Here is a 27,901-nt window from a genome sequence, read left to right as displayed (position 1 = left end):
CTGTGCCTATCTATAATTAGTTCCAGCCTTTCTGTGTCTATCTATAATTAGTTCCAGCCTTTCTGTGCCTATCTATAATTAGTTCCAGCCTTTCTGTGTCTATCTATAATTAGTTCTCTGTGTGGATCTTCACTCACTACTGCCCAGCCTTTCTGTGCCTATCTATAATTAGTTCCAGCCTTTCTGTGTCTATCTATAATTAGTTCTTTGTGTGGATCTTCACTCATTGCTGCCCAGCCTTTCTGTGTCTATCTATAATTAGTTCTTTGTGTGGATCTTCACTCACTACTGCCCAGCCTTTCTGTGCCTATCTATAATTAGTTCCAACCTTTCTGTGTCTATCTATAATGAGTTCTTTGTGTGGATCTTCACTCATTGCTGCCCAGCCTTTCTGTGTCTATCTATAATTAGTTCCAGCCTTTCTGTGTCTATCTATAATGAGTTCTTTGTGTGGATCTTCACTCATTGCTGCCCAGCCTTTCTGTGTCTATCTATAATTAGTTCCAGCCTTTCTGTGTCTACCGATAATGAGTTCTTTGTGTGGATCTTCACTCATTGCTGCCCAGCCTTTCTGTGTCTATCTATAATTAGTTCCAGCCTTTCTGTGTTTATCGATAATGAGTTCTTTGTGTGGATCTTCACTCATTGCTGCCCAGCCTTTCTGTGTCTATCTATAATTAGTTCCAGCCTTTCTGTGTCTATCGATAATGAGTTCTTTGTGTGGATCTTCACTCACTGCTGCCCAGCCTTTCTGTGTCTATCTATAATTAGTTCTCTGTGTGGATCTTTACTCACTACTGCCCAGCCTTTCTGTGTCTATCTATAATTAGTTCCAGCCTTTCTGTGTCTATCTATAATTAGTTCCAGCCTTTCTGTGTCTATCTATAATTAGTTCCAGCCTTTCTGTGCCTATCTATAATTAGTTCCAGCCTTTCTGTGTCTATCTATAATTAGTTCCAGCCTTTCTGTGCCTATCTATAATTAGTTCTCTGTGTGGATCTTTACTCACTACTGCCAAGCCTTTCTGTGTCTATCTATAATTAGTTCCAGCCTTTCTGTGCCTATCTATAATTAGTTCCAGCCTTTCTGTGTCTATCTATAATTAGTTCCAGCCTTTCCGTGCCTTCCTCTAGATCTGTCTGGCTTTCACGAACAAGCGGAGCAGTGGCGCAGTGGTAATGCGCGCGTCCAACTGGAAAGCGAGTGGTCACGGGTTCGAATCCTTTACACAGATCGAGATTTTCGCTTCTCCCTTCGCTGGACCTTGAGTGGCGGTCTGGACGCTGGTCATTCAGCTGAGGTGATCAACTGAGGTCCAGTGTGAAGCCTGAACGCAGCGCACTTTATCTCAGGGGGAAAATTTTGTAGAAAATCAAATTTGATCAATATATTTCTGTTTAATAATTACGATGTAATAATTAACTGCAATGTTTTTAAAAGCGAATATGTGAAATGCTTTTATTTGAGAACATATGTTTATTACTCTTGTTTAATAAAGTAATCCGAGTGTGTGGGGTGGGGGGGGGGGGTGCGGGTGTGTGCTGATTATCTTGTTGCGGTTTTCCGCTATTTATCTTTATTCTTATCTTATCTGTCTATTATAATCAATGTGCAGTATAGTAGGCTATGTTTATAATTATATTCAAATAATGTTTCTTAATTCTTTCTGTTTTTACATTAAGAATACTAGTTATTACCTGCAGTGTGTTGATGTATGTATGAAACGGTGTATGTGATATTCTTTTACATTTGTATCTTCGTAATATTCGTAAAAGCTGTTGTTGACTTTTACAGTTATGGTCCCCATGTTGTTTACTTGTCTATGTTGTGATAATGCACCTGACCAAATTTCTCCAGTTGAAGATAATAAAGTTATTCTTATCTTATCTTATCTTAACAAACATATCAGCATATGTATGATAGTCGCGTCCGACTATGACCACCGGAACAGCAGAGGAGGTACCTGCTGTCCTGACTATCTGGGCTAGAATTGGATTACAGTGGAGAGTGTCTTGCCCAAGTTACATCTCCACTCTCTAGGTCAAGATGGCTTTAGAACAGTCGGAGCGTTGGGGATGTTTCCCAAAGGTCAACTTGCCCCCCCCCCCCCTCGCTCCCTCCCCTCCCTCCCCCCCAAGGCTGCAGCATTCAGAGCCAGAGCAAATCTTTTCTCCTAATTACAGAGCCGTAGTCCTTCACAAAAGACTTAGCTGTAAATGACTTCACATTGCAGCGGGGAAACCAATGATCACACACATTAGCAAACAGAAATAAAACCAAACAAGATAAAGCTATGGCTGATGCTGAAATCTGGCGATGCACTCTTCTCACGGAGATGAGTCTGCATTTCACAAAGAGAACACTGTTGAAGCAAGACAAAACAAAACAAAAAGTTACATCACACTAACACTAATAATAATAATAATAATAATGGTATTTCTATAGCGCTGGATCTTGTGCAGAGACAAATCAAAGCGCTTTCGCACCAGTCATTCACACACATGCATAACTCTAAAACTGTAGAAACTAAAGACAAGGAAGAGGCAGGCAAGGGAGGCTGTTTTGGGAAGAGGTGGGTTTTAAGGCCAGACTTGAAAGAGCTGAGTGTGGAGACTTGACGAAGCGAAAAAGGAAGTTCATTCCAATCGCAAGGTCCAGAAACAGAGAAAGAACGGCGGCCAACAGTCGAGTGTTTGAATCTGGGTATGCACTAACACAATGCCATCCACAGAGGAAGGTGTAGGTGCTAGTCCTTTGGCAGCGGTGCCTTCCTGGAGGTGAGGTATTCCATGACGCGCGGGTAGGACTCCACGGTGTGTCTGAGGGTGGTGAGGCCGGGGTGGCCTGCCTCCAGGTCTGTCCCCAGGTACACCTGAATGTTGGTGACCATGTCGTACACTGCCAGGTCCGCCTGACTTAACTGGAACACACACACACACACACACACACACACACACACACACACACACACACACACATACTCATACACTCACACACACATACACACTCACACACACACACACACACACACACACACACACTCATACACTCACATACACATACACACACACACACACACACACACACACACACACACACACACTCATACACTCACACACACATACACACTCACACACACACACACACACACACACGCACACACACACACACACACACACACACACACACACACACACACACACACACACACACACACACACACACACAAGCAGACAAGAGTGCAAAAAAAGACATTAGTTACGAGAGGGAATAAAGACAACAGCACGGTGAAAGAAAAGGAGGAAGAAAGGGAGGAAGAAGAAATGGAGAGGGTGAGGAAGAAGAAGAAGAAGAAGAAGAAGAAGAAGGCGATGATGGCGACAGTGCAGACTAGTCACCATCCACCTTGCTGCCCCCACTATGTGTCACTATGTATTTGTATTTGTATTTCATTTTATCACAACAGATTTCTCTGTGTGAAATTCGGGCTGCTCTCCCCAGGGAGAGCGCGTCGCTACACTACAGCGCCACCCTTTTTTTTTGGTATTTTTTCCTGCATGCAGTTTTATTTGTTTTTCCTATCGATGTGGATTTTTCTACAGAATTTTGCCAGGAACAACCCTTTTGTTGCCGTGGGTTCTTTTACGTGCGTTACGTGCATGCTGCACACGGGACCTCGGTTTATCGTCTCATCCGAATGACTAGCGTCCAGACCACCACTCAAGGTCTAGTGGAGGGGGAGAAAATATCGGCAGCTGAACAGTGATTCGAACCAGCGCGCTCAGATTCTCTCGCTTCCTAGGCGGACGCGTTACCTTTAGGCCATCACTCCACACAAACTATGACCATCAGAACAGCAGAGGAGGCAACTGCTGTCCCAACTATCTGGTGCTAGAATTTGATTATAGTGGAGAGTGTGTCTTACCAAAGTTACATCCCCCACTCTCTCGGCCAAGAGGGTTTTACTACTGAGGACAGTCGGCGTTGGGGATGGTTCCTAAGGCAAGGCAAGAGATTTTATTTCATGTACCCCAGGGGTGGGGGGGGGGGCATAGAAATATTATTCACACCATATAAATAAAAAGACAGTTCCCAAAGGCCAGCTAGCCCCCAAGGCTGCAGCACTAAGAGCCAGTGCAGTTTTGCCTCCTATTTTGAGAGTCATAGTCCTTCACAAAAGACTAAGCTGTGAATGATTTTCCACTGCAATGGAGAAACCATTAATCTCACTTTGCTGTTGGCCCAACTGTAAACTTATGTCAATCTGTGATATAAGCTGAGTGTATGACTGGTGTAACAGCCTCATCCTACTCCCTCCGCCCTGTTTGATTAGACCCGGGAAGGTGGTAGAATAGTTATGACGCTCATCTGCCAATACGGAGAGTCTTGTGAGGGTGAGAGAGTCTTTGAGGCCAGGGCCGTCACTACTAACCTTGGTATCATGTTATGATGCTTAGCTAATCGCGTGCGTGTTTACATTGAAGCAGCATTGAGTGGACCAATCAGTTTAATTGTAGCGGTTTTTGGGTTTGTTTGTTTTTTTGTTTGTTTTTTTTTATAAAATTATTATTTATTTATTTATTTATTTATGTACGCTTATAGTTCACTTCATCAAGTTTTTGCGCCTTATACATATTATTATTAGTAGTAGTAGTTCTTTTTTTATGTATTTATCTATTATCTATTCACCCTTTTTTTTTCTTTCTTCTTTTTCTCTCAAGGCCTGACTAAGCGCGTTGGGTTACGCTGCTGGTCAGTCATCTGCTTGGCAGATGTGGTGTAGCGTATATGGATTTGTCCGAACGCAGTGACGCCTCCTTGAGCTACTGAAACTGAAAACTGAAAACCGAACGCTGACACGGATTACAGGATTTTTAACGTGCACACGAGTGGGCTTTTACGTGTATGACCGTTTTTACCCCGCCATGTAGGCAGCCATACTCCGTTTTTCGGGGGGGTGCATGCTGGGTATGTTCTTGTTTCCATAACCCACCGAACGCTGACATGGATTACAGGATCTTTAACGTGCGTATTTGATCTTCTGCTTGCATGTACACACGAAGAGGGTTCAGGCACTAAGCAGGTCTGCACATATGTTGACCTGGGAGATCGTAAAAAATCTCCACCCTTTACCCACCAGGCGCCGTCACCGTGATTCAGTCGAACACGGGGACCCTCAGATTGACAGTCCAACGCTTTAACCACTCGGCTATTGCGCCCGTCGGTGAGGGTTCGAATCCCGATCTTGCCCTTTCTCCCAGGTTTGACCGGAATTCAAACTGAGCATCCAGTGATTCGGATGAGACGATACCCCCCCCTGGGCTTCTGTGTGAGGGCGTGCGATAAACCGAGGTCGTCGTGATATAAGCTGAGTGTATGACCGGTGTAACAGCCTCAGTCTACTCCCTCCCCCCTGTTTGATTAGACCCCGGAAGGTGGTAGAATAGTTATGACGCTCATCTGCCAATCCAGAGAGTCTTGTGAGGGTGAGGGTTCTTCTTCTTCTCCTTCTTCTTCTTTTTCTGCGTTCACTCGTATGCACACGAGTGGGCTTTTACGTGTATGACCGTTTTTACCCCGCCATGTAGGCAGCCATACTCCGTTTTTCGGGGGGGTGCATGCTGGGTATGTTCTTGTTTCCATAACCCACCGAACGCTGACATGGATTACAGGATCTTTAACGTGCGTATTTGATCTTCTGCTTGCATGTACACACGAAGAGGTTTCAGGCACTAAGCAGGTCTGCACATATGTTGACCTGGGAGATCGTAAAAAATCTCCACCCTTTACCCACCAGGCGCCGTCACCGTGATTCAGTCGAACACGGGGACCCTCAGATTGACAGTCCAACGCTTTAACCACTCGGCTATTGCGCCCGTCGGTGAGGGTTCGAATCCCGATCTTGCCCTTTCTCCCAGGTTTGACCGGAAATCAAACTGAGCGTCCAATCATTCGGATGAGACGATGACCCCATGGGCTTCTGTGTGAGTGCGTGCGATAAACCGAGGTCGTCGTGATATAAGCTGAGTGTATGACCGGTGTAACAGCCTCAGTCTACTCCCTCCCCCCTGTTTGATTAGACCCCGGAAGGTGGTAGAATAGTTATGACGCTCATCTGCCAATCCAGAGAGTCTTGTGAGGGTGAGGGTTCTTCTTCTTCTCCTTCTTCTTCTTCTTCTGCGTTCACTCGTATGCACACGAGTGGGCTTTTACGTGTATGACCGTTTTTACCCCGCCATGTAGGCAGCCATACTCCGTTTTTCGGGGGGGTGCATGCTGGGTATGTTCTTGTTTCCATAACCCACCGAACGCTGACATGGATTACAGGATCTTTAACGTGCGTATTTGATCTTCTGCTTGCATGTACACACGAAGAGGTTTCAGGCACTAAGCAGGTCTGCACATATGTTGACCTGGGAGATCGTAAAAAATCTCCACCCTTTACCCACCAGGCGCCGTCACCGTGATTCAGTCGAACCCGGGACCCTCAGATTGACAGTCCAACGCTTTAACCACTCGGCTATTGCGCCCGTCGGTGAGGGTTCGAATCCCGATCTTGCCCTTTCTCCCAGGTCTGACCGGAATTCAAACTGAGCATCCAGTGATTCGGATGAGACGATGACCCCCCCTGGGCTTCTGTGTGAGGGCGTGCGATAAACCGAGGTCGTCGACGTGTGCAGCACTGGCTTGGCGCATTGAAAAAGTTTCAGTTTCAGTTTCAGTAGCTCAAGGAGACGTCACTGCGTTCGGACAAATCCATATACGCTACACCACGTCTGCCAAGGAGATGCCTGACCAGCAGCGTCAGTAACCTAAGGCGCTTAGTCAGGCCTTGAGAAAAAAAAAGGTGAATAAATAATAGATAAGCTTACATAAATAAATAAATAAATAAATAAATAAATAATAATTATAATATATAAAAAAAAGGTAGTAGTAATGATAATAATAATAAAATAATAATAATAATAATAATAAATAAATAAATAAGACAACAATGATGTTTTACATTTATTTGCTTATTTATCATCATTGTTGTCTTTATTTATCATCATTGCATTGAAAAAAAGAACCCATGGCAACGACAGTGCTGACTTTTTTTTACAAAATTATGTGGGAGAAATCAACTCTGATAGGTACACGAAGATATATATATATATATGTGTGTGTGTGTGTGTGTGTGTGTGTGTGTGTGTGTGTGTGTGTGTGTGTGTGTGTGTGATATAATGATGGAGTCTCCCGTCGGTCCGACGGATAAGTAGGCGGGCAGGCTTATCTGTCGGTGTGTGTCCTCATATGGGAGAAGAGGCTGATTCTGGATGCGCAGCACTTCCCACAGGTGTTGCAAGGGGAAACGTCTCCGGAAGTTGAGCCCTGCTTCCTTCGCTCACGCTTCTCCTTAATGGCCAGCGTTCTCTTGTTTTCAAACGTCTTTATGCCACCAGAGCACAGCATCCTCCAGCGACAGCGGTCAAGGGCATCAGTTTCCCAGGAAGCGATGTCTATGTCACAGGCTTTGAGGTTTGTCTTCAAGGGGTCCTTGAAGCGCTTGCAGGGTCTTCCAAGTTCACGGTGGCCTTCCTTCAGCTGGCCATACAAAAGCATCTTCGGGATCCTGCTGTCTGTCATGCGGACAACGTGTCCTGTCCAGCGTAGCTGACACTGGATCAACAGGCTTTTGATGCTGGGCAGGCCGCTCCTCTCTAGGACCTGGAGGTTGGAGACCCTGTCTTGCCACTTTATATATATATGTATGTACTCTAGCCCTAAGTGCGTTGGGTTATGCTGTTGGTCAGGCATCTACCTAGATGTGGCGAAGTGTATTATGGATTCTTTTTTTCCCCCAGAACGCAGTGACGCCTCCTTGAGAAATTGAAACTGAAACTGAAATTGATCCCGGAGTCATAATGGGATATTACTCCCCGAGGTTCACTCGTTGGCTGCTCAACATCGACCCCCCCCCCCCCTTCCCCTCATCCCACCAACCCCCTCCCCACCCCCGCCCCCGCCCCTCCCTCCCCTTTCCCCCCCGACAGGAAATTACCCCCTTTCTACAGGTAACCAAGCTACTGAAAAGAGAAGTGGGTGGGTTGTGGGTTGTGGGGGGGGGGTGTTCTGGGCTGGCCTTTATCCACCCCCTCCCCCCCCCCATCCCCCCCCCCCCCCGCCCCCCCCCCCCCCCCCACCCCCACCCCCACCCCCCGCACCCCCATCCAGCAGACGTGCAACTGAAAATTAATGAGATGCTACAGGAGGATCTTTTAGCATCTACCACACAGATCGTGTGACAAAGGAAAAGGTTTCGCGGCAGGGTTCATCAAGCCACAGGACCTCCTGATGAACCTCCTCACAGTCGTCGTCAAGACACGGAGAATGAAGTGGTACAGACACGTTTCCAAGCTCAACAGGACACCTGCGAAGAGTTAAAAAAAACCAAAGGAAGAAGGGGGAGTGGGGAGGGGGGGGGGGCTTAAAAAAAGGCTGCTGCTCTCTGCTCTGGTGTGCCCATGCATGACGGACAGGTAGCCCACCCACCTTGGTGCCCACGAAGTGCCCGGTGTGCCCGTTCTCAGCCAGCAGCCGGTCAAAGATGCCGCAGAACCTGGGCACCTCTGTCTTCAGCAGCTTCTCCCTCAGCTCCGCCTGCAAGGGGCCACACGCACACAGCAAGACTCACAGTTATACAGTGCTGTCAATACACGTGGTGAAAGACGGAGAGAAAGAATGAAAGGCAGGAAGGAAGGAAGGAAGGAAGGAAGGAAGAGAAGTAAAGAAAGAAAGGAGTACATCAAGAAAGAAATACAGACTGTGACAGGCATATGATCAGAATCAATCCGTTCACCAACACTTAATTTACATAAACCAAACACTATGGCAAAACGTTCATCAGAAAAAATAAAATAATCATTCACACATCTACCGAAATCCAACACGTAGGTGTAGCGACCTTCAAGATCGCCATTACACACGCCGTTTAGAATACCTAGGTCTAGAGTAGTGCACATATCTAACAACATTTTGCCATGATTAGTCATAGTACAATCTCGTGAACTGCGAAATGAACTCAGTGATTGGCTTTTATACTGTGATTCTTGATTAGAGTGTTGCGAAAAATCTTGAGCTATGTTTGACGTTCTACTATTCAAATAGCCACATGATGTAACGTAAGCATCATTGTTCAATAAACAGTCAATCAAACAATCTTCGAGTAAATAAATACCACTGTCAATATTAAAGTGATATATAAACAAGGAGACCCTTCTGGAGGGACATACGCACACACAAAAAAGTACATCTTTCAATGTTCTAAACAACTGTTTATCAAAAGGAAATACACAATAATTGATACATTTTACGTCAATAACCTACACAAAAGAAGTAAATTCATTTCTTCTTATAAGACAAACCAAACCCCGGTCTGAAAATTTAATTGCAGGTTTACCGAGAAAACATTATAAATAGCAAATAAAGTTGTGTCACAATATTCAACAAATGCTTCAACAGGGCATACAAAGTCAAAGCTATACAAGTAGGAGAAAAAAAATCTTGGTCTTCGATTTTTGAAAGCAATCTATTGATGTTCCATAACAAAAAAAGAAAAAAGGTCGTTTATTCTCAACTCAATCAAAAGAGAGAGAGAGAGAGAGAGGCAGAGACAGAGAGAGAGAGAGACAGAGAAACAGAGAGACAGACAGAGAAAGATAGAAAGAGAGACAGAGAGAGACAGAGAGAATGAGACAAAGAGACAAAGAGAGACAGACAGACAGAGACGCAGAGAGACAGACAGACAGAGACACAGAGAGAGAGAGACAGAGAGAGAGACACAGAGAGAAACCAGAAAAATCCAAATCATGGAGATGTGTGTACCCACCCTGGTGGCTTGGTCCTGTTCGTAGTGAGAGAGAAACAGACAGAGAAAGACAGAGACAGAGAGAGACAGAGGCAGAGAGAGACACAGAGAGAGAGAGAGAAACCAGAAAAATCCAAATCGTGGAGATGTGTGTACCCCCCTGGTAGCGTGGTCCAGTTTGTAGTCAGAGAGAGAAACAGAGAGAGACAGACAGACAGACAGAGAGACACAGAGAGACACACGGATAGAGAGAAACACACAGAGAGACAGAGAGAGAGAGAGAGAGAGAGAGAGAGAGAGAAAGCAGACAAATCCAAATCGTGGAGATGTGTGTGCCCACCCTGGTGGCCAGGTCCTGTTCGTAGTAAAAGGTGGCCATCAGATTCATCCAGTCCTGGACCAGGTGAACCACTTCGTCATTCCTCAGCCGCTCCACACTACTGTCACCGGCCATTCCTGACCACAGGGGACATGGCTCACACCCCTCCTCCACATGGGGTATCATCATCATCATCATCATCATCATCATGTATCACACACCTGGGGTATCATCATCATCATCATCATGTATCACACACCTGGGGTATATCATCATCATCACCATCATCATCATCATCATCATCATCATGTATCATACACCTGGGGTATATCATCATCATCACCATCATCATCATCATCATCATCACACATCACACACCTGGGGTATCATCATCATCATCATCATCATCATCATCATGTGTCATACACCTGGGGTATCATCATCATCATCATCATCATCATCATCATCATCATCATCATCATCATGTGTCATACACCTGGGGTATCATCATCATCATCATCATCATCATCATGTGTCACACACCTGGGGTATCATCATCATCATCATGTGTCATACACCTGGGGTATCATCATCATCATCATCATCATCATCATCATCATCATCATCATCATCATCATGTGTCATACACCTGGGGTATCATCATCATCATCATCATCATCATCATCATCATCATCATCATCATCACACATCACACACCTGGGGTATCATCATCATCATCATCATCATCATCATCATGTGTCATACACCTGGGGTATCATCATCATCATCATCATCATCATCATCATCATCATCATCATCATGTGTCATACACCTGGGGTATCATCATCATCATCATCATCATCATCATCATCATCACACATCACACACCTGGGGTATCATCATCATCATCATCATCATCATCATGTATCATACACCTGGGGTATCATCATCATCATCATCATCATCATCATCATCATCATCATCATCATCATCATGTGTCATACACCTGGGGTATCATCATCATCATCATCATCATCATCATCATCATCATCATGTGTCATACACCTGGGGTATCATCATCATCATGTATCACACAACAGGGGTATCATCATCATCATCATCATCATCATCATCATCATCATCATCATCCACATCACACACCTGGGGTATCATCATCATCATCATCATCATCATCATCGTCGTCGTCATCATCATCATCATCATCCACATCACACACCTGGGGTATCATCATCATCATCATCATCATCATCATCATCATCATCATCATCATCCACATCACACATTACACACCTGGGGTATCATCATCATCATTATCCACATCCACATCACACACTTGGGGTATAACATCATCATCATCATCATCATCATCATCATCATCATCCACATCACACATCACATACCTGGGGTATCATCATCATCATCATCATCCACATCACACACCATGTACCACTGATGACAGCCTGATAACAACCACACACCATGTACCACTGATGACAGCCAGACAGCCTGATAACAACCACACACCATGTACCACTGATGACAGCCTGATAACAACCACACACCATGTACCACTGATGACAGCCAGACAGCCTGATAACAACCACACACCATGTACCACTGTTGACAGCCTGATAACAACCACACACCATGTACCACTGATGACAGCCTGATAACAACCACACACCATGTACCACTGCTGACAGCCTGATAACAACCACACACCATGTACCACTGTTGACAGCCTGATAACAACCACACACCATGTACCACTGTTGACAGCCTGATAACAACCACACACCGTGTACCACTGCTAACAGCCAGACAGCCTGATAACAACCACACACCATGTACCACTGTTGACAGCCTGATAACAACCACACACCATGTACCACTGTTGACAGCCAGACAGCCTGATAACAACCACACACCATGTACCACTGTTGACAGCCTGATAACAACCACACACCATGTACCACTGATGACAGCCTGATAACAACCACACACCATGTACCACTGATGACAGCCAGACAGCCTGATAACAACCACACACCATGTACCACTGTTGACAGCCTGATAACAACCACACACCATGTACCACTGATGACAGCCTGATAACAACCACACACCATGTACCACTGATGACAGCCAGACAGCCTGATAACAACCACACACCATGTACCACTGTTGACAGCCAGACAGCCTGATAACAACCACACACCATGTACCACTGCTGACAGCCAGACAGCCTGATAACAACCACACACCATGTACCACTGATGACAGCCAGACAGCCTGATAACAACCACACACCATGTACCACTGATGACAGCCAGACAGCCTGATAACAACCACACACCATGTACCACTGATGACAGCCAGACAGCCTGATAACAACCACACACCATGTACCACTGATGACAGCCAGACAGCCTGATAACAACCACACACCATGTACCACTGATGACAGCCTGATAACAACCACACACCATGTACCACTGATGACAGCCTGATAACAACCACACACCATGTACCACTGATGACAGCCAGACAGCCTGATAACAACCACACACCATGTACCACTGATGACAGCCTGATAACAACCACACACCATGTACCACTGATGACAGCCAGACAGCCTGATAACAACCACACACCATGTACCACTGATGACAGCCTGATAACAACCACACACCATGTACCACTGCTGACAGCCAGACAGCCTGATAACAACCACACACCATGTACCACTGCTGACAGCCAGACAGCCTGATAACAACCACACACCATGTACCACTGCTGACAGCCAGACAGCCTGATAACAACCACACACCATGTACCACTGATGACAGCCAGACAGCCTCACTCACCGAACTCCCGGGCCAGGAAGTTGGCAATGGCGATGCTCTGTCCGTAGTACTGACCGTTGTAATACAGGAAGGGAGCCTTCCCAAAGGGAGCCACTGCCACACACACACACACACACACACACACACACACACACACCCGCACACACACACACACACACACACACACACACACACACACCCGCACGCACACACACACACACACACACACACACACACACACACACACACACACACACACACACACACACACATTCAAGACAAATTACAAGTCTGATGTACAGAATTCGTTTAAATGCCTTTCGTACAAAATTTTCTAAAAATATAAAATGTATATGCCGTAAGCAAATAACTGTAAGCTATCTACTCATTCATTGTCCGCGCATAAGACCGTTAATTCCAAAAGATGTAATTGATGACTTTTCTTCCAATATTTCATTAGCCACTGAAAAGATTTTGAATGATTATTCATTGCTTAGAATGTTTTCAGAAATTTTAAACTCCAGTCCAGTTGGTATCCTCCTTTGATATATTATAATTAATGTTGTTATTTATATTTACATTGTTGTAGGTTAATACTTGTTGATATGCATATACATATTCTCCTTCCCATGACACCCCACAATCACTTTAGACTTTTTCTTATAATAACATACCTTTACACTAATATTCACATGCATTCCCTTTCCTTTATCCACTACTTTTCTCCTTTCCGTCAAAAAACACTTATAGTGAATAGACGTTAAACTGAAGATAACACACACACACACACACACACACACACACACACACACACACACACACACACACACACAACACACGTTTCTTGCATCTGTGGTGCTCACATAACAGCCGATCATATACCAACTTGCGATATGTTAAAGTCTCAAATCCCTGAACTGAAATCATCTTCAGTGTTGACGATCTTCAGCAGTCCATTGCTAATGTATGACTTTTTCAACTCCTTGTTAAATAGTCCAGTTGGTTCGCTGTTATAGTTGTTAGTTTTTCATTTGAAATATGTTATATTGTTATGGGGGTTTTTTTTGCTGTTGTTTTATTTAAACAAAACTTAAATCAATAATTTTCACACACACACACACACACACACACACTTTCACTTACTCGTATGCGTACACAGTAATTCCCCCCCCCCCCCCCCCCCCCCGCCCCCCCTCCTCCCACTCGATTTTTTTTCCCTTCCCTCGTCTAATATCACTTACAGTGAAAAGACGTTAAACTAAAGAACGAACGAACAAAACACACACGCCAGGACAGTAGAATATATCGGTACGCGCGCACAGGGCCCGAACTTGTTCTAGTCATCCCAGGTAAAGCGGACACACACACACACACACACACACACTCACACACACACCCACGTCAGGACAGCAGAATGTACGCACGCACAGGTTTCGAACTTGTTCTAGTCATCCCAGGTAAAGCGGACACACACACACACACACACACACACACACACACACACACACACACACACACACACACACACACACGCACACACACACACCCACGTCAGGACAGCAGAATGTACGCGCGCACAGGGTTCGAACTTGTTCTAGTCATCCCAGGTAAAGCGGACACACACACACACACACACACACACACACACACACACCTTACCCTGCAACCCCCTCTACCCCCCTCCACACACTCATTTGACTGTGCTTTCATATCTGTGAATCTGCATGTTTCGGCTGACTGTGTGTTTGACCTGACGGGCCCCACTACAAGTAACTTTTTCTCTGTGTGTGTGTGGGGGGGGGGGGGAGGAGCGTGTGTGTGTGTGTGTGCCGTGGAAGCTGCGATACGTAGCCTTGAAATGAGTGTGTGGAGGGGGGTAGAGGGGGTGCAGGGTAAAGTGTGTGTGTGTGTGTGTGTTGGGGCTCATGTACGTTTATGTGTATTTGACTGTGCTTTCATATCTGTGAAACTGCATGTTTGGTGCATATCTGTTATGCATATGTGTGTGTATGTGTGAATGTGTGTCTGCTTTTTTTTCTTGCTTTTTTTTTACATTTATTTGCTTTTTTTATCATCATTGTCGTCTTATTTATTTATTTTATTTATTTTTCTTTTCTTTTCTTTTTTTTAAGTATACTATTATTATTTAGTTATTTAGTTAGTTATCTTTTTTTTCTCAAGGCCTGACTAAGTGCGTTGGGTTACGCTGCTGGTCAGGCATCTGCTTGGCAGATGTGGACCGTGTAGCGTATATGGATTTGTCCGAACGCAGTGACGCCTCCTTGAGCTACTGAAACTGAAACTGAAACTGTGGCTTAGTGTGAACTCACCTCTCTCTCTCCCGTCACCGGAACTGCTGAGAGCTGCGCATGCGTGGTAAACGCCTCACGTTCATATCTTCTTGCGACGTGGAAGTGGGATTTTTTTTTTTTTTTTTTTTTCTTGATTTTTTTTTTCCGGTATGTGAGAGAAGACTGAAGATGATTCATTCACACGCATGCACGCACGCACGGACACACGCACGCACTCAAACACACGAACCATCTGACGCCCTATCCACCCACATGCACACCCACGCACTCTCAGTCATATATACATGCGTCAAATGCACGCGCTAGCATACACACACACACACACACACACACACACACACACACACACACACACACACACACACACAGTGAACACAACAGACACAAGTGGTGCGACACAAAGTTTCTCGAGTCAACCCAACCAAGCAGCGGAGAGGACACAGGATAAAGTCTCCCGTCGGACCGACTCTAGAACGCTGCCCATTAAGGAGAAGCGTGAGCGAAGGAAGTAGATGCCTGGCCAGCGGGCGTAACCCAACGCGCTTAGTCAGGCCTTGAGAAAAAAAAAAGAAAAGGGTAAATAAATAATAGATAAATACATTAAAAAAAAAAAAAAGAACTGCTACTACTCATAATAATATGTATAAGGCGCAAAACTTGATGAAGTCAACTATAAGCGTACATAAATAAATAAATAAATAAATAATAATTTAGAATTTAAAAAAAAAAAAGCAATCTATTCACCAGTCCTTCAGGTGGAAAAAAATACAAATTATCGACCTGTCCTTCAGGTACAAAATAAAGCGAACTATTCACCAGTCCTCCATGTGGAAAATAAATCAAATTATCGACCTGTCCTTCAGGTAGGAAATGAAACAGTCTATTCACCTGTCCTTCTTGTGGGAAATGAAACAATCTATTCACCTGTCCTTCAGGTAGGAAATAATACGAATTATCGACCTGTCCTTCAGGTAGGAAATAAAACAGTCTATTCACCAGTCCTTCAGGTAGGAAATAAAACAGTCTATTCACCTGTCCTTCAGGTAGGAAATAAAACAGTCTATTCACCTGTCCTTCAGGTAGGAAATAAAACAGTCTATTCACCAGTCCTTCAGGTAGGAAATAAAACAGTCTATTCACCTGTCCTTCAGGTAGGAAATGAAACAGTCTATTCACCTGTCCTTCAGGTAGGAAATAAAACAGTCTATTCACCTGTCCTTCAGGTAGGAAATGAAACAGTCTATTCACCTGTCCTTCAGGTAGGAAATAAAGCAGTCTATTCAACTGTCCTTCAGGTAGGAAATGAAACAGTCTATTCACCTGTCCTTCAGGTAGGAAATAAAACAGTCTATTCACCTGTCCTTCAGGTAGGAAATAAAACAGTCTATTCACTTGTCCTTCACGTGGGAAATGAAACAGTCTATTCACCTGTCCTTCAGGTAGGAAATAAAACGAATTATCGACCTGTCCTTCAGGTACAAAATAAAACGAACTATTCACCAGTCCTCCATGTGGAAAATAAATCAAATTATCGACCTGTCCTTCAGGTAGGAAATGAAACAGTCTATTCACCTGTCCTTCAGGTAGGAAATAAAACAGTCTATTCACCTGTCCTTCAGGTAGGAAATAAAACAAACTATTCACCAGTCCTCCATGTGGAAAATAAATCAAATTATCGACCTGTCCTTCATGTGAGAAATAAAACAAATTATCGACCTTTCCTTCATGTGAGAAATAAAACAAATTGTCGACAAGTGCTTCAGGTGGAAAATAAAACAAATTATCGACCTGTCCTTCATGTGGAAAATAAAACAAATTGTCGACAAGTGCTTCAGGTGGAAAACAAAACAAATTATCGACCTGTCCTTCATGTGGAAAATAAAACAAATTGTCGACCTTTCCTTCATGTGAGAAATAAAACAAATTATCGACTTGTCCTTCATGTGAGAAATAAAACAAATTATCAACCTGTCCTTCATGTAAGAAATAAAACAATGTATCGACCTGTCCTTCATGTAAGAAATAAAACAATGTATCGACCTGTCCTTCAGGTGGAAAATAAAACAAATTATCGACCTGTCCTTCATGTGGAAAATAAAACAAATTATCAACCTGTCCTTCATGTAAGAAATAAAACAATGTATCGACCTGTCCTTCAGGTGGAAAATAAAACAAATTATCGACCTGTCCTTCATGTGGAAAATAAAACAAATTATCAACCTGTCCTTCATGTAAGAAATAAAACAATGTATCGACCTGTCCTTCATGTGAGAAATAAAACAATGTATCGACCTGTCCTTCATGTAAGAAATAAAACAATGTATCGACCTGTCCTTCATGTGAGAAATAAAACAATGTATCGACCTGTCCTCCATGTAAGAAATAAAACAATGTATCGACCTGTTCTTCATGTGAGAAATAAAACAAATTATCGACCTGTCCTCCATGTAAGAAATAAAACAATGTATCGACCTGTTCTTAATGTGAGAAATAAAACAATGTATCGACCTGTCCTCCATGTAAGAAATAAAACAATGTATCGACCTGTCCTTCATGTTGGAAATAAAACAAATTATCGACCTGTCCTCCATGTAAGAAATAAAACAATGTATCGACCTGTCCTTCATGTGAGAAATAAAACAAATTATCGACCTGTCCTCCATGTAAGAAATAAAACAATGTATCGACCTGTCCTTCATGTAAGAAATAAAACAATGTATCGACCTGTCCTCCATGTTGGAAATAAAACAAATTATCGACAAGTCCTCCATGTTGGAAATAAAACAAATTATCGACAAGTCCTCCATGTTGGAAATAAAACAAATTATCGACCTGTCCTCCATGTAAGAAATAAAACAATGTATCGACCTGTCCTTCATGTAAGAAATAAAACAATGTATCGACCTGTCCTTCATGTGAGAAATAAAACAAATTATCGACCTGTCCTTCATGTGAGAAATAAAACAATGTATCGACCTGTCCTTCATGTAAGAAATAAAACAATGTATCGACCTGTCCTTCATGTGAGAAATAAAACAAACTATCGACCTGTCATCCATGTAAGAAATAAATCAAACTATCGACCAGTCCTTCAGGTAGGGAAAAAAAATTGTCGACCGACTAGTTTTTCATGGGCCTGTGGCCGGAGGAATGGCGGTTGAGCAACAACCCCACCCCACCCACCTACCGCTACAAACACTGGGTCTCCAGGTAAGCACAACATAACATAGTGGTATACACACCGGCCACTCACTTAACCTGTTGCGTGCGTGGTCTCTACCACCACTTTAACCGCCGCCCCCCCCTCTCCCCCCTCGCGCTGTCACTTTCTCGTTCTTCACCTGCTGTTCACCTGTCCTTAAGGTAGGAAATAAAACGAATTATCGACCTGTCCTTCTGGCAGAAAATAAATCAAACTATCGACCTGTCCTCCACGTGGAAAATAAAACAAATTATCGACCTGTCCAGGTAGGAAATAAAACAGTCTATTCACCTGTCCTTCAGGTAGGAAATAAAACAGTCTATTCACCTGTCCTTCTTGTGGGAAATAAAATAGTCTATTCACCTGTCCTTCAGGTAGGAAATAAAACAAATTATCGACCTGTCCTTCAGGTAGGAAATGAAACAGTCTATTCACCTGTCCTTCAGGTAGGAAATAAAACAGTCTATTCACCTGTCCTTCAGGTAGGAAATAAAACAAATTATCGACAAGTCCTCTATGTTGGAAATAAAACAAATTATCGACAAGTCCTCCATGTTGGAAATAAAACAAATTATCGACAAGTCCTCCATGTTGGAAATAAAACAAATTATCGACAAGTCCTCCATGTAAGAAATAAAACAATGTATCGACCTGTCCTTCATGTGAGAAATAAAACAAATTATCAACCTGTCCTTCATGTGGGAAATAAATCAAATTATCGACCAGTCCTTCATGTGGGAAATAAAACAAATTATCAACCTGTCCTTCATGTAAGAAATAAAACAATGTATCGACCTGTCCTTCATGTGAGAAATAAAACAATGTATCGACCTGTCCTTCGTGTGAGAAATAAAACAATGTATCGACCTGTCCTCCATGTAAGAAATAAAACAATGTATCGACCTGTCCTTCATGTTGGAAATAAAACAAATTATCGACCTGTCCTCCATGTAAGAAATAAAACAATGTATCGACCTGTCCTTCATGTGAGAAATAAAACAATGTATCGACCTGTCCTTCATGTGAGAAATAAAACAATGTATCGACCTGTCCTTCATGTGAGAAATAAAACAATGTATCGACCTGTCCTCCATGTAAGAAATAAAACAATGTATCGACCTGTCCTTCATGTTGGAAATAAAACAAATTATCGACCTGTCCTCCATGTAAGAAATAAAACAATGTATCGACCTGTCCTTCATGTGAGAAATAAAACAATGTATCGACCTGTCCTTCAGGTGGAAAATAAAACAAATTATCGACCTGTCCTTCATGTGGAAAATAAAACAAATTATCAACCTGTCCTTCATGTAAGAAATAAAACAATGTATCGACCTGTCCTTCATGTGAGAAATAAAACAATGTATCGACCTGTCCTTCGTGTGAGAAATAAAACAATGTATCGACCTGTCCTCCATGTAAGAAATAAAAAAATGTATCGACCTGTCCTTCATGTGAGAAATAAAACAAATTATCGACCTGTCCTCCATGTAAGAAATAAAACAATGTATCGACCTGTTCTTCATGTGAGAAATAAAACAATGTATCGACCTGTCCTCCATGTAAGAAATAAAACAATGTATGGACCTGTCCTTCATGTGAGAAATAAAACAAATTATCGACCTGTCCTCCATGTAAGAAATAAAACAATGTATCGACCTGTTCTTCATGTGAGAAATAAAACAATGTATCGACCTGTCCTCCATGTAAGAAATAAAACAATGTATCGACCTGTCCTTCATGTTGGAAATAAAACAAATTATCGACCTGTCCTCCATGTAAGAAATAAAACAATGTATCGACCTGTCCTTCATGTGAGAAATAAAACAATGTATCGACCTGTCCTTCATGTAAGAAATAAAACAATGTATCGACCTGTCCTCCATGTTGGAAATAAAACAAATTATCGACAAGTCCTCCATGTTGGAAATAAAACAAATTATCGACAAGTCCTCCATGTTGGAAATAAAACAAATTATCGACCTGTCCTCCATGTAAGAAATAAAACAATGTATCGACCTGTTCTTCATGTGAGAAATAAAACAATGTATCGACCTGTCCTTCATGTGAGAAATAAAACAAATTATCGACCTGTCCTCCATGTAAGAAATAAAACAATGTATCGACCTGTCCTTCATGTGAGAAATAAAACAATGTATCGACCTGTCCTCCATGTAAGAAATAAAACAATGTATCGACCTGTCCTTCATGTGGGAAATAAAACAAATTATCAACCTGTCCTTCATGTGGGAAATAAATCAAATTATCGACCGGTCCTCCATGTAAGAAATAAAACAATGTATCGACCTGTCCTTCATGTGAGAATTAAAACAAATTATCGACCTGTCCTCCATGTAAGAAATAAAACAATGTATCGACCTGTCCTTCATGTGAGAAATAAAACAATGTATCGACCTGTCCTCCATTTAAGAAATAAAACAATGTATCGACCTGTCCTTCATGTGAGAAATAAAACAAATTATCGACCTGTCCTCCATGTACGGAATAAAACAATGTATCGACCTGTCCTTCATGTGAGAAATAAAACAATGTATCGACCTGTCCTTCATGTTGGAAATAAAACAAATTATCGACCTGTCCTCCATGTAAGAAATAAAACAATGTATCGACCTGTCCTTCATGTGAGAAATAAAACAAATTATCGACCTGTCCTCCATGTAAGAAATAAAACAATGTATCGACCTGTTCTTCCTGTGAGAAATAAAACAATGTATCGACCTGTCCTCCATGTAAGAAATAAAACAATGTATCGACCTGTCCTTCATGTTGGAAATAAAACAAATTATCGACCTGTCCTCCATGTAAGAAATAAAACAATGTATCGACCTGTCCTTCATGTGAGAAATAAAACAATGTATCGACCTGTCCTTCATGTAAGAAATAAAACAATGTATCGACCTGTCCTCCATGTTGGAAATAAAACAAATTATCGACAAGTCCTCCATGTTGGAAATAAAACAAATTATCGACCTGTCCTCCATGTAAGAAATAAAACAATGTATCGACCTGTCCTTCATGTGAGAAATAAAACAATGTATCGACCTGTCCTTCATGTGAGAAATAAAACAAATTATCGACCTGTCCTTCATGTGAGAAATAAAACAAATTATCGACCTGTCCTCCATGTAAGAAATAAAACAATGTATCGACCTGTCCTTCATGTGAGAAATAAAACAATGTATCGACCTGTCCTCCATGTAAGAAATAAAACAATGTATCGACCTGTCCTTCATGTTGGAAATAAAACAAATTATCGACCTGTCCTCCATGTAAGAAATAAAACAATGTATCGACCTGTCCTTCATGTGAGAAATAAAACAATGTATCGACCTGTCCTTCAGGTGGAAAATAAAACAAATTATCGACCTGTCCTTCATGTGGAAAATAAAACAAATTATCAACCTGTCCTTCATGTAAGAAATAAAACAATGTATCGACCTGTCCTTCATGTGAGAAATAAAACAATGTATCGACCTGTCCTTCGTGTGAGAAATAAAACAATGTATCGACCTGTCCTCCATGTAAGAAATAAAAAAATGTATCGACCTGTCCTTCATGTGAGAAATAAAACAAATTATCGACCTGTCCTCCATGTAAGAAATAAAACAATGTATCGACCTGTTCTTCATGTGAGAAATAAAACAATGTATCGACCTGTCCTCCATGTAAGAAATAAAACAATGTATCGACCTGTCCTTCATGTGAGAAATAAAACAAATTATCGACCTGTCCTCCATGTAAGAAATAAAACAATGTATCGACCTGTTCTTCATGTGAGAAATAAAACAATGTATCGACCTGTCCTCCATGTAAGAAATAAAACAATGTATCGACCTGTCCTTCATGTTGGAAATAAAACAAATTATCGACCTGTCCTCCATGTAAGAAATAAAACAATGTATCGACCTGTCCTTCATGTGAGAAATAAAACAATGTATCGACCTGTCCTTCATGTAAGAAATAAAACAATGTATCGACCTGTCCTCCATGTTGGAAATAAAACAAATTATCGACAAGTCCTCCATGTTGGAAATAAAACAAATTATCGACAAGTCCTCCATGTTGGAAATAAAACAAATTATCGACCTGTCCTCCATGTAAGAAATAAAACAATGTATCGACCTGTCCTTCATGTGAGAAATAAAACAATGTATCGACCTGTCCTTCATGTGAGAAATAAAACAAATTATCGACCTGTCCTCCATGTAAGAAATAAAACAATGTATCGACCTGTCCTTCATGTGAGAAATAAAACAATGTATCGACCTGTCCTCCATGTAAGAAATAAAACAATGTATCGACCTGTCCTTCATGTGGGAAATAAAACAAATTATCAACCTGTCCTTCATGTGGGAAATAAATCAAATTATCGACCGGTCCTCCATGTAAGAAATAAAACAATGTATCGACCTGTCCTTCATGTGAGAATTAAAACAAATTATCGACCTGTCCTCCATGTAAGAAATAAAACAATGTATCGACCTGTCCTTCATGTGAGAAATAAAACAATGTATCGACCTGTCCTCCATTTAAGAAATAAAACAATGTATCGACCTGTCCTTCATGTGAGAAATAAAACAAATTATCGACCTGTCCTCCATGTACGGAATAAAACAATGTATCGACCTGTCCTTCATGTGAGAAATAAAACAATGTATCGACCTGTCCTTCATGTTGGAAATAAAACAAATTATCGACCTGTCCTCCATGTAAGAAATAAAACAATGTATCGACCTGTCCTTCATGTGAGAAATAAAACAAATTATCGACCTGTCCTCCATGTAAGAAATAAAACAATGTATCGACCTGTTCTTCCTGTGAGAAATAAAACAATGTATCGACCTGTCCTCCATGTAAGAAATAAAACAATGTATCGACCTGTCCTTCATGTTGGAAATAAAACAAATTATCGACCTGTCCTCCATGTAAGAAATAAAACAATGTATCGACCTGTCCTTCATGTGAGAAATAAAACAATGTATCGACCTGTCCTTCATGTAAGAAATAAAACAATGTATCGACCTGTCCTCCATGTTGGAAATAAAACAAATTATCGACAAGTCCTCCATGTTGGAAATAAAACAAATTATCGACCTGTCCTCCATGTAAGAAATAAAACAATGTATCGACCTGTCCTTCATGTGAGAAATAAAACAATGTATCGACCTGTCCTTCATGTGAGAAATAAAACAAATTATCAACCTGTCCTTCATGTGAGAAATAAAACAAATTATCGACCTGTCCTCCATGTAAGAAATAAAACAATGTATCGACCTGTCCTTCATGTTGGAAATAAAACAAATTATCGACCTGTCCTCCATGTAAGAAATAAAACAATGTATCGACCTGTTCTTCATGTGAGAAATAAAACAAATTATCGACCTGTCCTCCATGTAAGAAATAAAACAATGTATCGACCTGTTCTTCATGTGAGAAATAAAACAATGTATCGACCTGTCCTCCATGTAAGAAATAAAACAATGTATCGACCTGTCCTTCATGTTGGAAATAAAACAATGTATCGACCTGTCCTTTATGTAAGAAATAAAACAATGTATCGACCTGTCCTTCATGTTGGAAATAAAACAAATTATCGACCTGTCCTCCATGTAAGAAATAAAACAATGTATCGACCTGTCCTTCATGTGAGAAATAAAACAATGTATCGACCTGTCCTTCATGTAAGAAATAAAACAATGTATCGACCTGTCCTTCATGTGAGAAATAAAACAAACTATCGACCTGTCATCCATGTAAGAAATAAATCAAACTATCGACCAGTCCTTCAGGTAGGGAAAAAAAATTGTCGACCGACTAGTTTTTCATGGGCCTGTGGCCGGAGGAATGGCGGTTGAGCAACAACCCCACCCCACCCACCTACCGCTACAAACACTGGGTCTCCAGGTAAGCACAACATAACATAGTGGTATACACACCGGCCACTCACTTAACCTGTTGCGTGCGTGGTCTCTACCACCACTTTAACCGCCCCCCCCCCCCCCCCCCCCCCCTCGCGCTGTCACTTTCTCGTTCTTCACCTGCTGTTCACCTGTCCTTAAGGTAGGAAATAAAACGAATTATCGACCTGTCCTTCTGGCAGAAAATAAATCAAACTATCGACCTGTCCTCCACGTGGAAAATAAAACAAATTATCGACCTGTCCAGGTAGGAAATAAAACAGTCTATTCACCTGTCCTTCAGGTAGGAAATAAAACAGTCTATTCACCTGTCCTTCTTGTGGGAAATAAAATAGTCTATTCACCTGTCCTTCAGGTAGGAAATAAAACAAATTATCGACCTGTCCTTCAGGTAGGAAATGAAACAGTCTATTCACCTGTCCTTCAGGTAGGAAATAAAACAGTCTATTCACCTGTCCTTCAGGTAGGAAATAAAACAAATTATCGACAAGTCCTCTATGTTGGAAATAAAACAAATTATCGACAAGTCCTCCATGTTGGAAATAAAACAAATTATCGACAAGTCCTCCATGTTGGAAATAAAACAAATTATCGACAAGTCCTCCATGTAAGAAATAAAACAATGTATCGACCTGTCCTTCATGTGAGAAATAAAACAAATTATCAACCTGTCCTTCATGTGGGAAATAAATCAAATTATCGACCAGTCCTTCATGTGGGAAATAAAACAAATTATCAACCTGTCCTTCATGTGGGAAATAAATCAAATTATCGACCGGTCCTCCATGTAAGAAATGAAACAATGTGTCGACCTGTCCTTCATGTGAGAAATAAAACAAATTATCGACCTGTCCTCCATGTAAGAAATAAAACAATGTATCGACCTGTCCTTCATGTTGGAAATAAAACAAATTATCGACCTGTCCTCCATGTAAGAAATAAAACAATGTATCGACCTGTCCTTCATGTGAGAAATAAAACAATGTATCGACCTGTCCTTCAGGTGGAAAATAAAACAAATTATCGACCTGTCCTTCATGTGGAAAATAAAACAAATTATCAACCTGTCCTTCATGTAAGAAATAAAACAATGTATCGACCTGTCCTTCATGTGAGAAATAAAACAATGTATCGACCTGTCCTTCGTGTGAGAAATAAAACAATGTATCGACCTGTCCTCCATGTAAGAAATAAAACAATGTATCGACCTGTCCTTCATGTGAGAAATAAAACAAATTATCGACCTGTCCTCCATGTAAGAAATAAAACAATGTATCGACCTGTTCTTCATGTGAGAAATAAAACAATGTATCGACCTGTCCTCCATGTAAGAAATAAAACAATGTATCGACCTGTCCTTCATGTGAGAAATAAAACAAATTATCGACCTGTCCTCCATGTAAGAAATAAAACAATGTATCGACCTGTTCTTCATGTGAGAAATAAAACAATGTATCGACCTGTCCTCCATGTAAGAAATAAAACAATGTATCGACCTGTCCTTCATGTTGGAAATAAAACAAATTATCGACCTGTCCTCCATGTAAGAAATAAAACAATGTATCGACCTGTCCTTCATGTGAGAAATAAAACAATGTATCGACCTGTCCTTCATGTAAGAAATAAAACAATGTATCGACCTGTCCTCCATGTTGGAAATAAAACAAATTATCGACAAGTCCTCCATGTTGGAAATAAAACAAATTATCGACAAGTCCTCCATGTTGGAAATAAAACAAATTATCGACCTGTCCTCCATGTAAGAAATAAAACAATGTATCGACCTGTCCTTCATGTGAGAAATAAAACAATGTATCGACCTGTCCTTCATGTGAGAAATAAAACAAATTATCGACCTGTCCTCCATGTAAGAAATAAAACAATGTATCGACCTGTCCTTCATGTGAGAAATAAAACAATGTATCGACCTGTCCTCCATGTAAGAAATAAAACAATGTATCGACCTGTCCTTCATGTGGGAAATAAAACAAATTATCAACCTGTCCTTCATGTGGGAAATAAATCAAATTATCGACCGGTCCTCCATATAAGAAATAAAACAATGTATCGACCTGTCCTTCATGTGAGAATTAAAACAAATTATCGACCTGTCCTCCATGTAAGAAATAAAACAATGTATCGACCTGTCCTTCATGTGAGAAATAAAACAATGTATCGACCTGTCCTCCATTTAAGAAATAAAACAATGTATCGACCTGTCCTTCATGTGAGAAATAAAACAAATTATCGACCTGTCCTCCATGTAAGGAATAAAACAATGTATCGACCTGTCCTTCATGTGAGAAATAAAACAATGTATCGACCTGTCCTTCATGTTGGAAATAAAACAAATTATCGACCTGTCCTCCATGTAAGAAATAAAACAATGTATCGACCTGTCCTTCATGTGAGAAATAAAACAAATTATCGACCTGTCCTCCATGTAAGAAATAAAACAATGTATCGACCTGTTCTTCCTGTGAGAAATAAAACAATGTATCGACCTGTCCTCCATGTAAGAAATAAAACAATGTATCTACCTGTCCTTCATGTTGGAAATAAAACAAATTATCGACCTGTCCTCCATGTAAGAAATAAAACAATGTATCGACCTGTCCTTCATGTGAGAAATAAAACAATGTATCGACCTGTCCTTCATGTAAGAAATAAAACAATGTATCGACCTGTCCTCCATGTTGGAAATAAAACAAATTATCGACAAGTCCTCCATGTTGGAAATAAAACAAATTATCGACCTGTCCTCCATGTAAGAAATAAAACAATGTATCGACCTGTCCTTCATGTGAGAAATAAAACAATGTATCGACCTGTCCTTCATGTGAGAAATAAAACAAATTATCGACCTGTCCTTCATGTGAGAAATAAAACAAATTATCGACCTGTCCTCCATGTAAGAAATAAAACAATGTATCGACCTGTCCTTCATGTGAGAAATAAAACAATGTATCGACCTGTCCTCCATGTAAGAAATAAAACAATGTATCGACCTGTCCTTCATGTTGGAAATAAAACAAATTATCGACCTGTCCTCCATGTAAGAAATAAAACAATGTATCGACCTGTCCTTCATGTGAGAAATAAAACAATGTATCGACCTGTCCTTCATGTGAGAAATAAAACAAACTATCGACCTGTCATCCATGTAAGAAATAAATCAAACTATCGACCAGTCCTTCAGGTAGGGAAAAAAAATTGTCGACCGACTAGTTTTTCATGGGCCTGTGGCCGGAGGAATGGCGGTTGAGCAACAACCCCACCCCACCCACCTACCGCTACAAACACTGGGTCTCCAGGTAAGCACAACATAACATAGTGGTATACACACCGGCCACTCACTTAACCTGTTGCGTGCGTGGTCTCTACCACCACTTTAACCGCCCCCCCTCCCCCCCTC

The 27,901-nt window shown here is 41.4% G+C and overlaps 1 protein-coding gene across 1 annotated transcript; it reads right to left on the bottom strand.

Annotated features, from left to right (window-relative positions):
- Window positions 1-2,134: 2,134 nt before the first annotated feature.
- Window positions 2,135-13,144, bottom strand: LOC143290947 (glutathione S-transferase 1-like). Its single transcript, XM_076600519.1, has 4 exons — window positions 13,055-13,144; window positions 10,188-10,303; window positions 8,533-8,640; window positions 2,135-2,920 (listed from the first exon to the last, which is right to left on the bottom strand). The coding sequence occupies exons 2-4, from the start codon at window positions 10,299-10,301 to the stop codon at window positions 2,747-2,749; spliced, it is 396 nt and encodes a 131-aa protein (XP_076456634.1). The 5' UTR covers window positions 10,302-10,303; window positions 13,055-13,144; the 3' UTR covers window positions 2,135-2,746.
- Between the last annotated feature and the right edge of the window lie 14,757 nt (window positions 13,145-27,901).

This window comes from Babylonia areolata, chromosome 16 (assembly GCF_041734735.1).
Source record: "Babylonia areolata isolate BAREFJ2019XMU chromosome 16, ASM4173473v1, whole genome shotgun sequence".
NCBI classification, from domain to species: Eukaryota; Metazoa; Mollusca; class Gastropoda; order Neogastropoda; family Buccinidae; genus Babylonia; species Babylonia areolata.
This window is presented reverse-complemented; position numbering and strand designations above follow the sequence as displayed.